We start from the raw sequence: 13,119 nt of genomic DNA on the forward strand, positions 1-13,119 counted from the left end.
GAGCTCATGTTCAATTGATTATCCACCGTGACCCTCAAATCTTTCTCAGAGTCGCTGCTTCCCAGGAGAGAGTCCCCCAGCCTGTAGGTACGGCCAACGTTCTTTGTTCCTAGATGGACGACTTTACATTTGGCCATATTCGAATGTGTATCGTTTACTTGCACCCAGTTTGCCAACCAATCCAGGTAGCTCTGTGTCAGTTACATCAGTCATCATTTACCAGTCCCCCAATCGCTGTGTCATCTGCAAACTTCGTCAGTGATGATGATTTTATGTTTTCCCACAGCTTGCTGATAAAAATGTTAAGTAGCACAGGGCCAACAACTGATTCCTGCAGGACCTCACTGGAAACAACCTTGCTTGCGGATGTTTCCTCATTTACAATCACATTTTGAGACCTGTCCGTTAGCCAGTTTTTAACGCATGTAATGTGTGCATTCATGAAAACAAGGACCAATTAACTTGGGGACATCTCAGAGATGCTATCAAAGAACCTGCAGAGAAACATGTAGGCAAGAAGTTACTAGCTACTAACCCCGCCCCTGGAAATAGACAAAATCATTGCTCTGCTAGATGAAAGAAGGAAAGTAAAAGCACACGGACCACAGAAAACGAATGCCAAAGACTAGCTAAAATGATAAATAATAAATGCAGATCGGCAAAGTCTTAACGGCTGAATGAGAAATGCAAATGATTTGAAGAACTGGATAAAGAAAATAAACAAAGTGAGATGTCTCAAAAGGTTTGATTAGAGAAGGAAAGTGCAGGGCCGGTGCTACCATTAAGGCAAACTAGGCGGTTGCCTAGGGTGCCAAGATTTGGGGGCGCCAAAAAGCGGTGCCCCCAGTTTATTTTTACAGCGGTTCCTCCCGGAGCGCGGTCGCTGCTCCACTTCTCCGGCCTCCCAGGCTTGCGGCGCCAATCAGCTGTTTGGCACCACAAGCCTGGGAGGCGGGAGAATTAGAGCGGGCGCGGCGTGCTCGGGGAGGATGCGGAGCAGAGGGCGGGGGGGTGAACTGCCGGGGGGCGCCTCAGAGCAGGGGGGGAGCTGTTGTGGGGGGGCCCTCAGGACGGGGGGGGGCAGGGAGCTGCTACAGGGCTGGGGCAGGGGGGCGCAAGGTGGAAGTTTCACCTAGGGCGCGAAACTTCCTTGCTCCGGCCCTGGGAAAGTGACCAATACGACCCTTATGGAGAAATGGGAACCAGGCCCCAAAGACAAGAAGGAGAGATGGAGAGAATATAGGAATGAATTATATGGTGATGATAGGCCTGAAAAACTTCAACTACAGATCAATCAAATAAGTGCCTGTCAATAACGGATGAAGACAGCATGATAGCAATAAAAAGACGTCTGAATGGAAAAGCAGTAGGTTGTGATGGAAAACCAGCTGACTTAAAGCAAAGGGGCTGAAGGCTCCAGAGGCCTCTCAGTGTTAATGAAGAACATGTTTGAGACAGCAGAGTTCCCAGAGGATTTTATAACGTCAACGTGTATCCAAATCTCAGAAAAGACCAACGCTATGGACTATAACAACTACAGAACAAGCAGCCTAGTGCCTCAGATACTTTTGCAAGTTGTTCAGAACCGAGTACAGGGAAAGCCTGATCAGGAACTAAGCAAACAACAAGATGATTTCGAATGTGGAAAAGGCACCATAAATGCCACTGTGCAACTGTGATGCGCACATTAGAAAGATCAGTTGAAAAGGTGAAAACAATATACTTGTGTTTCATTGACTTCCAAAAAGCTTTTGACAGAAGCTACCACTACAAACTGCTCAATATATTCAGATCTGTAGGGATTGATGGATACGAATTCCGAGTAATAAAACAATTATGCTGGAATCAGAAGGCAATTAGAACGGGAGATGAAAATGAAAATCTGATAGAGATCTAGAGAGGAGTGAGATAAGGCGGTATGATGTCACTGACTTTATTTGACATTTACAGTGAGTATTTGATTAAATTTATTGAGGAAACAGAGGAAGGGATTAAGATGAATGGAAAATGAGGAGATACAAGCCTCCATCTCCAGCACCAGAGATTATTTCTAAAGAATATGGACTGGATTCTGTTCACACTTAAACCAATCCAGAACAACTTCATTTTGGTCAGGTGTGACTCCAGATTGACTCTGGGGAAGGCGAGATCAGAATCCAGCCCTGACCCCACTGCAGTCAGGGGCTGGCTCAGGATTGATCCTGGGTGATGCTCTCCCGAGCTTTGGCCAAGGCACCAGTAAGCGTTTCAGACTGGCAGACATGCAGAGTGAACTGGGAGCAGGGAAGGGGTGGTAATTGTTTCCTGGGGTGGGGACAGTGCCTTCCAATAGATCCCAGAGGTGCTAGGATATTTCAAAGCTTTGGAAACGCGGCTGCCCCTACAAAGCAATTACATCCTTCTCCAGCCTAGAGCTGTGTCTTCTCGCAAGGGGCTGGTGTTGTAAGAGGCAGAGATTTCCAGAGCCCCTGCTCCATCCAGCCTCGGCGAGGCACTCCAGTGACGTCTGCGCCAGGAATGGGATGGTCTTTTCAGACACCGACACAGATCTGTGCACGCCTGGACCCTGCACGGATCTGGAGCTGAAGGTAAAGACTGTACCTCTTCCCCAATGGCCGAGAGCCCTGCTGGGGTGAATCAGTATCAGGCCAGGGCGGTGGCATGCTGGTCCCCTAATCCAAAGCCCAGGAAGTCTGCAATGGGTTTAGGATCGGGCCTGCCACATTCAGACAAGAGCCTGGTCCTACCCCAGACAGCCTCCTCAGCACACAGAGCGTAGGTGGACGTGACGGTCCGCACCCCTGTATTCCCCCCTTTTAGGATTTCTAAATCTCAACCCATATACTTCAGGAGTAATTTGAAACCTTTATAAAACAGCTTTCTTAAATTCAGAATATTTCAAAGAGCTTCCTGAACTGGCATTTCAGTAAATACATTCAAAACTTTACCAGACAGTTTTGCAGTCAGGGTGGGGACTTCCTTGTCAGAGCCCCGGCACCTCTGGGCTTTGCCGCATCAGTTATGAAAGTAAAAAAAAATTGCTTGAGCCCCGGCACCTCTTTCATCACAAATGAAGCACCGGGTACGTCCATACTGCGCATTCAGCCCAGCTCTGTGACAGTTGCTGTACCCGGGTCTCGCAGCCATGCTAGCACGCCCACTCTGCGCCACACAGCCCTTCTGCCTCGGGGCTGCCACTTGGGCTGCGTCCACATTGCAAAATTCTGTGCTGAGTCAGACTGCTTTGTGTGTGGACAGAAGTGGGCCTTAGTCTCAAACCTGAGTCAGAGTCTGGGTTGGGTGTGTGGTGTAGACACACCCTGCTCGGCTGGCAGGCTAGATGGCCCAGTGGTTAGATTTCTAGCATGTGGGTGTCTAGGTTTTAATCCCCTGCTTTTTCCATGTGCCTTTGTGCCAATCACCCAGGGTATGTCTATTCTGCCGGGGCGAGGAATGATTGCAGGATGGGCGGATCTACCCAATCTAGTTAGTTAGCTCAGGTATATCTCCGTGCGCTGTAATCACACCTCCATATTGCAGCCTCAACCTACCCTCTCTGTGCCTCTGGGTACATCTACATTGCAAAAAAAAAGTAACCCCACAACAGCAAATCTCAGAGCATTGGACTATGGAATCAGGCTTGCCCTGCAGGGTTGAAAACATGTGGGGGCAGTGAAGACATTCCCACCAGAGCTCCCAGACCAACCCACCTCGCTGGGTCTCAGAGCCAGAGCAAGCGGAAATATCTACACTGCTGTTTTGAGACCCATGAGCCTGAATCGGTAGATCTGGGCTCTGAGACTTTCTGCAATTTTTTTTTTTGCGTGTAGATGCACCCCTGTTCCCTGTCTGTAATATGTGGGTAATGACCCTGCATGACAAGGAGGCGTTATAAGGATCAGGGGGTGCTTAGGTGGGGCTGTAGATAGATTCTGGTCTCAGGTCTCCCAGATAAGCTATGCACGGACTTGGATTTTCAAGTCATGGGAAATTCCACAATTTTGAAATTTGTTTCTGGAACAAAACATCAAATTTTGAAATTTCCCACAAAATGAAATTTTCAGCAACAAAACAATTGGGGCTCAAGCCAAAAGTTTTGTTTCTAGAAAATTAAAAAGCTTCATTTCTATAAAAGTGAAATGTTTTGTTTCCCTGTTCTGTTAATCCCTCTGAAGCAGCTGGCACTGGCCACTGTTGGAAGACAGGATACTGGGCTAGATGGACCATGGTCTGACCCAGTGTGGTCATTCTTCTGTTATGTTCTTGTCACAGTCTGGTGAGTCTTTGCATTCCTGTTTGTGGAGGGGATATCCACACCTTCCCTGTGTTGTCTGAGCGTGGTTAAGTGCAGTCCACTGCCCACGGGGAAGGTGGCTCATTTTGGATCAGACTGGCTGGGCAATAATCTCATGGTGAAATGTCATCACGACATTGTAAGGTTGTGAATTCCCCTGTAGGATGTGATGCAGGAGCAGCGGAAGCTTCCTAAAAGTGGGGGAGGGCCCACTGGCACCTGAACTGTGGCCACGCCCCCCTGCACTACCCCTTCCCCTGAGGTCCCACCCCTGTGCCACCCTTTCACCCCCAAGCCTCCACCCTGCCCCTTCCCCTGAGGATCTGCCCCCGTGCCACCTTTTCCTCCCAAGGCTCTGCCCTCACACCGCCCCCCGATTGCTCTTCTCTGCCCCCTCACTTGCCCTTAGGGCCAGTAAAAAGGGGGGGTCATGGCCCCCTGATTGCCCTCATTCCAGCGCCCCTGATGTGATGCCTCCAAAGCCAGCCAGCCCTGGCTGGGCTGAAGCCCTTCAACAGACCTGGCCCAAGCAAGGGAAGATGGGCTCAGCTCAGCTGCATGCCGGCGGTGAGCAGGGCCCTCGAGAGGCCAGGGCAGGAAGTTGCAGGGAACGAACGATTTGCATTTTAGCAAACACTAGCAGGGGGACGAGCTGGGAGCCTCCGTCTCCACCAGGCGCCGGATCACCGTCCTCGCGGCCTGGATGTGCCATGTCGCAAACCTTGCGGCCTGGGCAGCCTGAAACCGGATCCACGGCCATGGGGCTGGGAGGGCACCAGGCAGAGCCCCTGGGACCTCTCCCCCCATCACCGGAGAAGGAGCCACCTCAGGGCTGCCCAGGCCACTGGGGGTCAGCACCACCCTGCTGGAGGTGTGGGGTGGGGGTGAGAAAAGGGGCGGGGCTCTGAGGGGAGGGGCCTGTGGCAGGTGATATGGGGTGATATGGGGAAGGGGCGGGGCTTTGAGGGGCGGGGCCTGTGGCAGGTGATATGGGGAAGGGGCGGGGCTCTGAGGGGAAGGGGCGGGGCTCTGTGGAGCGGGGCCTGTGGCAGACTTTGAGGGTGGGGCGGAGCTTGTGGCGGGCTACGGAGAAGGGGCGGAGCTTTGGTGGGCGGGGCTTGTCTCCATGGGGTGGGGGCGGGGCATGGGTCGGAATCCGATTGGCCGCCGGGGCTCTCGCGAGGTTGTCGCGGGGCTCGGGCTCTTTCCAGCTCTCGCGAGAACACGGCGAGAGGCCCCGCTGCGCCTGCGCCTGCGCCAGACCCAGGACCGCAGCGTCTGTGGAGTGATGGGAGCGGGGAGGTGAGACCGGAAACGGCCCCGGGGACCCCCCCCCCGCGCGCCGCGTCACCGGCTCCCGCCTTGCCCCCCCCCTTGGTACCCTCCGCGTCACAGCTACGTCACGGGAGCCCCGGGGACTCCCTCGCCGCGTCACCGACCCCCCCCGGGGACCCTCCCGGAGATACCCCCACGTCACCGCCCCCCCCAACTCCCCCTCCCCGCACGGGGGTTCCCTGCCCCCCCCGGCTCAGCCCCCCCTTCCCCCGGCTGCCCCCCCGCCACGGCTCGTTCCCCCCCGGATCCCCGCCCTGGGATCGGCCCCCCCCCGGCACCTGGTTCCTGCCCCCCCCGCCGGCCTCCCCCGTCCGCAGCTGGTGCGCAGAGTCCTGGGGTTCAAAGCTGGGGAGGCACAAACAGGGGGTGGGGGTGGAAACCCCCCCTATTGCTGGGCCCTGGTTATGGGGGGGGTGTCACCTATGGGGAAGCTGAGAGATCCAACGTGTGGTGGAAATGTTCATAGGGGAGGGGCAGGTGTCCTGGCTATGGGGGCGGAGGGCGTGGATTGGGGAGGGGAGGGTGTCCTGGCTATGGGGGCGGAGGGCGTGGATTGGGGAGGGGAGGGGGTCCTGGCTATGGGGGCGGAGGGCGTGGATTGGGGAGGGGAGGGTGTCCTGGCTATGGGGGCGGAGGGCGTGGATTGGGGAAGGGAGGGTGTCCTGGCTATGGGGGCGGAGGGCGTGGATTGGGGAAGGGAGGGTGTCCTGGCTATGGGGGCGGAGGGCGTGGATTGGGGAAGGGAGGGTGTCCTGGCATTGGGGGCGGAGGGCGTGGATTGGGGAAGGGAGGGTGTCCTGGCTATGGGGGCGGAGGGCGTGGATTGGGGAGGGGAGGGTGTCCTGGCTATGGTGGGGGTGAGGGGAGGGTGTCCAGGTTATAGGAGGGTGATGGGGTAGCTGTTGATGCGGGCAGGAGAGTGTCCAGGCTTTAGTGGTCAGGTGGGTAAGGCTGAGAGCCACTGGCTGGGGTGTAGCTCTGGTGTGTGTGTGGGGGCGGGTAATTCTCAGGGCCTCCCCATCTCTGTCTCTCTCCCCACAGATGCCCCGTCACTGCTCTGCTACCGGCTGCTGCACCCGGGACACCCGCGAGACCCGCAATCGAGGCATCTCCTTCCATCGGTAAGAACTATCCTGGCCCTGCTCCCTCCCCACAACCTTCCCCTACAACCAGCCCTTCCACCCTCCCCTCCCTGAGGGGAAGGTGCAAGGGGACATCCAGGTACCCTGAACGGCAGTAAGTTTAACGCCAGCAGAAAGGAAATACTTTCCCAGCACAGCCAGCCTGCGTAACTTCCTGCCACAAGGACTCAGTCGTTATAATCAAAGCTTGTTGCTCCAAAACCACAGCTGAGACCTGACGTGATCAAGGAATTGCTGAGGAGTTAGGACCAACTTTCCCTTATAGGCAGGTTATTCCAGAGCTGTCCACTAGGGAGTGTCTTGCCTCTTCCTCTAAAGCAGCTGGGTTCTGTCAGAGACAGGATGCTGGCTAGAGAGACCTTTGGTCTGATCCAATCTGGCTGGTCCTACGTCCCATCTCCAGTGGATCATTTGGAGGTGGTGTTGTTTTTTCTTCTCCATACCTAGGGGACATTAGCATCTCTGGGTTGAAAACTCCTGGGGGGAGGTTGTTCTCGGATCTGCCTTTGCCCCTCCTTGTGGTGGTTGAACCCCTGCCCCGGCCCATGCCTCTCCCGGGAGCTGAACGGTGCCATCTCTGTCCTCGCAGGCTGCCCAAGAAGGACAACCCGCGGCGCAGCGTGTGGCTGGAGAACTGTCAGCGCAAGGACCCGAGCGGCCAGGGCCCCTGGAATCCAGCCTCTGACTACATCTACTTCTGCTCCAAGCACTTCGAGAAGAGCTGCTTCGAGATGGTGGGGATCAGGTGGGTGCAGGAGGCTGAGCCGACACCCAGGGATGCCCTGCTCTGTGCCCCGAAGCTGGGTGGCGCTAGCTTGGGAGATGAGCTTTTTCACCAGGTCTCCATAACTGTGCCAGTAGCTGCCCCTGGCATCCCAGCTTGGGTGGGGGGTGGAGAAGAACAGCGCCACCAGTCACATAAATACCTGGTTCAGGTCCTCTCTCCTCCGGGAGGATGGATTGGACCATGTGGAGCCCTGCCCTGAACCCTCTTCATCTGCCCTCTGGAAGGATGGACTGGTCCATACGGTTCCCCTAATTCTGACATACCCCCTCCTACCCCTGGGAAGATGGACTGGTCCATGCAGTGCCCCCTAGTCCTGGCATGTACCCCCAAAGATGGACTGGTCCATGTGGTTCCCTCTAGTCCAGATGCCCCCCTAGTGAAGATAGACTGGTCTGTACAAGTCCCCCTAGGTCAGATGCACTCACCCTCCCCTCCCTGTGAGGATGGACTGGGCCATACGGTTCCCCCACCTTCCAGTCCAGACACAGCCCCTCTATCCAGGAAGGTGAACTGGTCTGTATGGTCCCACTAGTCCAGATGCCCTTACACTGCCCGTGAGGATGGACTGATCTGAATAGTTTCCCCTAGTCTAGACACCCCCATTGTCCCGTGAAAGTGAGCTGGTCCATTCTCTCCTCTCTTTCCCCCCCCCCCCATGCATCCACATCCCATCTTCCTCTCCCTGTGAGGACTGACGGACAGTGTGTCTCCTGAGACCTAGAGTTTAATTAAGGCCTGTTCGTCACAGTTCCTTGGCCCCATTTTGCAATGAATTCTGTTGAAACACAGTTCTGGTTTGTTACAGCAGTTCTCTCGATGCAAGGTCTTGCTAGCGAGCGAAAGAATGCAGGGGGTGGAGGTTTTACGTTAATGTTTTTGAGAACATAAAAGTAGTGGGGGGTTATTGTAAGGTAGGTTAAACATACCCGCAACCACTTACCCATGTAAGTAAAGTCATCCCACAGGTGCCTGATAGGACAAAGAGCTCATCTGCACCGGGAAGTTAACCGGGTGAGTTGTGAATATAACGCCCTGCGTCACGGGGCTCAGGGCAGGGGAGAATGGCTGAAATGCTCTGGCCGGTGCTAGATGGGAGGTCAGAGTAGATGATCTTCTGGCCTTAAAAATCTATGAATGTGGAACCCCCAGGGCTGGCTGTGTGGATCCAATCATGGGATCCAATCGAGGCCTTAAGCACCTGAATAAAACATGATGTGGTTCAGAGACTAAGGGATTTGTGAGAGAGAGGGTAAAAATGTCAGACTGCTGCTTATTTTGAAGCCCACGTGCAGGTGACCACAAATTAAGCCCTGGTCTACACTTACTAGCTACATGGCTCAGGGGTGTGAAAAATTCACACCTTTGGGTGCCATAGTTAAGCCACCCTACGCCCCGGTGCGGACATGGCTAGGTCGACAGAAGAATTCTCTCGGGGAGGTGGATTACCCGCATCTCCATCAACACAGGAAGCGTCTATGCTCCAGTGCTACGGCATTACAGCTGCTGCTGCGCCGCCCATAGTGTAGCCCCGGCCTAAGACAGACCGACTGATAAACTGAAAACCGTATGTGCCAAAGTCAGAGCCTCATCTTGGCCTAGTGGTTCCTACAGGGCAAAGAGCCATTTAAAAATATTCCCAGGCCAGCAAAGAGACGCCCAGCTAAGCTAGTGGAACAGCGTTCCCATCCAAGAGTCCCTGTGCCGGGAGAGCTTCCTCCCAGGGCGATGGGGTTCTCCCCAAGCCAGCTGGGCCGGGGGCAGCTCGTGCCTGCCGATGTCTCTCCACAGTGGCTACCACCGGCTCAAGGAGGGGGCCGTCCCCACCGTCTTCGAGTCCTTCTCCAAAGCGCGCCGGGCAGCAAAGGTGAGGGCTCCCCGGCAGAAGGGTGATGACCCGAAGGCTGCCAGGGCCTGGAGGAGGTGGAGGTGAGTGCCTGCCCTGTAGATGGTCTGCTGGGCTGGGTCGTGGGGTGAGGGGCTGGGATGTGCCAAGGCAGAGCACATGGAGCAAGGGGCTGTGCAGGCTGGGTTGTGGATCAGAAGGGCCCGGTCTGCCCCCATGAGACTGCTGGGGGCCCAGCCGTGCCAGGGCCAGTGGGTCAGGGTGAGGAGCTGGAACTGGTTCTGCTGGGCTGTGTGCATTGGAGACCAGATCTGGGGGGCTGGGAGCGGGGTCAAGGTCTGGAGTGGGTGGGGCAGCCCCGCATGTTATCTCCTGGGCTAGATTTGAGGGGGCGGGGTCAGGATCTGGCAGGAGGAAGGAGCTGGGGCTGTCCCTGTATGTTGACCCCAGGCTAGGTTGGGGTGGGGTTATCTTGGGGGCGGGGTCAGGGTATAGGTGGGAGGGGCTGGGGCTGCCCAAGGTTTGGATTGGGGGGGGTCAGAGGCCGAGGGGGGTTGGGATGGTCTATTGCTCTGGGGCCCTGCTGTGCCTGCCCCCTGCAGTGCATTGTGGGATGGGCTCTTTCCCCTCAGACGCGATCCAGGCCAAGGGGAGCAGGACGCCCCGGCCAATGCGGAGATCTCGTGCTTCCCAGAGGAGGAGGAGTCTGAGCTGGCCACGCCCGCGGCCGCCCCCGCCACTGAGCACCGCAGCCTGCCCGGGCCCCTCCCCCAGGGGGCGGAGCTAGAGGATCAGCATGACGTCATCCTGGCCAGCCTGTCGGACATCCTCCTGGAGTACCCAGCCGTGGCCACGGGGCAGGAGGCGGCCACGGCCACGCCGGCGCTCCCAGAGACAGAGGCCCCCACGCTCCCAGAGACAGAGGCCCCCTCAGAGGCCCCCACATCGCCCGCCCCAGAGCCACCCCGCCCCGTCTCCCCATCGCTCTACATGCTGCGCCTGCCACCCCCGGCCGGCGCCTACATCCAGAGCGAGCACAGCTACCAGGTGGGCAGTGCCCTGCTGTGGAAGCGGCGCGCGGAGGCCGCCCTGGAGGCCCTGGACCGGGTCCAGCGGCAGCTGCAGGCCTGCAAGCGGCGAGAACAGCGGCTGCGGCTGCGCATCTGCGAGCTGCAGCGGGAGCGGCGGGCGGCCCCAGACATGCGGCGCCAGCTCAAGGAGCACCTCCAGGTCTTTGAGCTGCAGCTGCTGCGCGACCTGGAGTGAGCCTGGCACTGCGCTCAGGGGCCGTCTGTGTGTAGGGCGGGGGGAACTGCATGGGACTCGGGCCTCTGCCCAGGCACGAAGCCCTGGGCTCTGGCTCGGCCACGGGCTGAGCTCACTCCCTGCCCACGAAAGGTGGCAGGCCAGGGCTGCAGACGCAAACCGTGCAACAGCACTTCTCTGCCCCCCCGCTCCCGCCCTGACCTCCACCTCTGTGCCAGGGAGGCGGATTGATGGGGGTTGTAAATAAAGATCTTGTTTTATGTGGGGGTGATGATCCCGGAGTGTGCACAGCCTGGTGGGAGTGTGGCCGCGGGGTCAGTCCCAGGGCGGGCAGTGCCCCCAGTAAGCGTGTGCCCGTTGCCCCCGGGGCACTGCGGGGTCAGTCCCAGGGCAGGCAGTGCCCCTGGTGTGCCTGTGCCCATTGCCCCTGGGGGAGCTGTGGGGTTGGTCCCAGGGTGGGCAGTGCCCAGGGATGAGCTGGAGCGGGTTCGCACCGGTTCGCGCGAACCCGTTGTTAAATTTAGAAGCGGTTTTAGAACCGCTTGTTAACTAGCTTCCCTGCGAGGGAAGCTTTGATGGGCTCTGCCTGGGAAGCCTGTAATTCTTCCTCCCGGCCGCCGGGGGGCGCTGCGCTGTGCTGCGAGAGCCATGTGAGCTGTCTCCTGGCCCGGTTGCTGCTGCTGCTCTTTGGATCTCTGGCTCTGGGGCTCCTGCTGCTGCCTGGTGAGTCCCCGGCTGCGTCCTGCTGCTCCCAGCCCCCCCCCCCGTGTGAGTATCTGCGCCCCTCCCCCGCCTTCCCTGCTCCCAGCCCCCCCTGCCCCCAGCCACCCCCAGCCAGCCCCTGCCCCCAGCCACCCCCTGCCCCACCCCCTGCCCCCCCCTGCCCCCAGCCCCCCCCGTGTGAGTATCTGCACCCCTCCCCTGCCCGCAGCCACCCCCTGCCCCCAGCCATCCCCTGCCCCACCCCCTGCCCCCAGCCATCCACAGCCGCCCCCAGCCCCTGCCCCCAGCCAGCCCCTGCCCACAGCCGCCCCCTGCCCGCAGCCAGCCCCTGCCACAGCCACCCGCAGCCAGCCCCTGCCCACAGCCGCCCTCTGCCCCACCCCCTGCCCACAGCCGCCCCCTGCCAGCCCCTGCCCCCAGCCACCCTCTGCCCGCAGCCAGCCTCTGCCTGCAGCCCCTGCCACAGCCACCCCCTGCCTGCAGCCAGCCTCTGCCCACAGCCGCCCGCAGCCACCCCCTGCCCACAGCCACCCGCAGCCCGCCCGTCTGCATCACCTGCCCACAGCCAGCCCGTGTCACTCCCTGCCTCCAGCTAGCCCTGCCCCATGCCCCTATCTGCAGCCAGCCCCACATCCACTGGTGCCCTGCAGTTCCCAGGGCAGTAACCCTGCACACCTGCTTTAATGAGGGGGGGCAGGGAGCAGCTGGGACCCACACATGTGCACAGCCTAGAGTGACCAGACAGCAAGTGTGAAAAATCGGGACGGGGTGAGGGGTAATAGGAGCCTATATAAGAAAAAGACCCAAAAATTGAGACTGTCCCTGATCACCACCCACACATGTGAAACGGAGCTCATTTCTAGTTCAGCCCCATCTTTTTAAAAAAGAACTTTAGGTAGGGTTAAAATACATCTGTATTTTCCTGGACATGTCAGGCTTTTCGGTTCTTAATCACCTCCTGGGAAAATATGGACGTATGGTAACCCTATTGGTACAAAAAATACATGCTGTCGCACATCCCTTAAATCAGAACTTTTTATAGGGAACCCGTTGTTAAATCAGAACTTTTTATACGGAACCCGTTGTTAAATCAGAACTTTTTATAGGGAACCCGTTGTTAAGATTTTGGCAGCTCATCACTGGCAGTGCCCCTGGTGTGCGTGTGCCCATTGCCCCTGCGGGAGCTGCGGGGTCAGTCAGGGGGCAGGCAGTGCCCCTGATTGTGTGCCCGTTGCCCCTGGGGGAGCTGCCCCTGATGTGCGTGTGCCCATTGCCCCCGGGGGAGCTGTGGGGTCGGTCCCAGGGCAGGCAGTGCCCCTGGTGTGCGTGTGCCCGTTGCCCCCGGGGGAGCTGCCCCTGGTGTGCGTGTGCTCGTTGCCCCCGGGGGAGCTGCCCCTGGTGTGCGTGTGCCCATTGCCCCCGGGGGAGCTGTGGGGTCGGTTCCAGGGCAGGCAGTGCCCCTGGTGTGCGTGTGCCCGTTGCCCCTGGGGGAGCTGCGGGGTCGGTCCCAGGGCAGGCAGTGCCCCTGTACGTGTGCCCTATGGCCATGAGCACCTCAGCTCCATGCCTACGATTTTCCCCCTGCATCCATCCCCCCATGACTTTGGGGTTCCCTTAGTGTCACCGGACCAGAATCCCAGCTTGCCCAGGCTCTGCTACTTGACCCCTCCACGCTCCCCAAGCTGGCTGCCAGGGGCCTGCTGTTGGCATGGTGGGAGCTGGCTGGGGG

General features: G+C 58.2%; 1 protein-coding gene across 1 annotated transcript; it reads left to right on the plus strand.

Moving 5' to 3' along the window:
- Positions 1-5,467: 5,467 nt before the first annotated feature.
- Positions 5,468-10,927, plus strand: THAP7 (THAP domain containing 7). The gene is made up of 5 exons (XM_044989303.1): positions 5,468-5,596; positions 6,671-6,750; positions 7,361-7,516; positions 9,347-9,484; positions 10,034-10,927. Exons 2-5 carry the CDS (start codon positions 6,671-6,673, stop codon positions 10,665-10,667), a joined length of 1,008 nt encoding a protein of 335 aa, XP_044845238.1. The 5' UTR covers positions 5,468-5,596; the 3' UTR covers positions 10,668-10,927.
- The last annotated feature ends 2,192 nt before the right edge of the window (positions 10,928-13,119 follow it).

This window comes from Mauremys mutica, chromosome 15 (genome assembly GCF_020497125.1).
Source record: "Mauremys mutica isolate MM-2020 ecotype Southern chromosome 15, ASM2049712v1, whole genome shotgun sequence".
Taxonomy (NCBI): Eukaryota; Metazoa; Chordata; order Testudines; family Geoemydidae; genus Mauremys; species Mauremys mutica.

Coding starts and splice junctions, on each gene's coding strand:
- THAP7 (XM_044989303.1), top strand. CDS start 6,671: ATGCCCCGTCACTGCTCTGCTACCGGCTGCTGCACCCGGGACACCCGC. Junction 6,751..7,360: donor CGAGGCATCTCCTTCCATCG/GTAAGAACTATC, acceptor CTGTCCTCGCAG/GCTGCCCAAGAAGGACAACC. Junction 9,485..10,033: donor AGGGCCTGGAGGAGGTGGAG/GTGAGTGCCTGC, acceptor CTTTCCCCTCAG/ACGCGATCCAGGCCAAGGGG.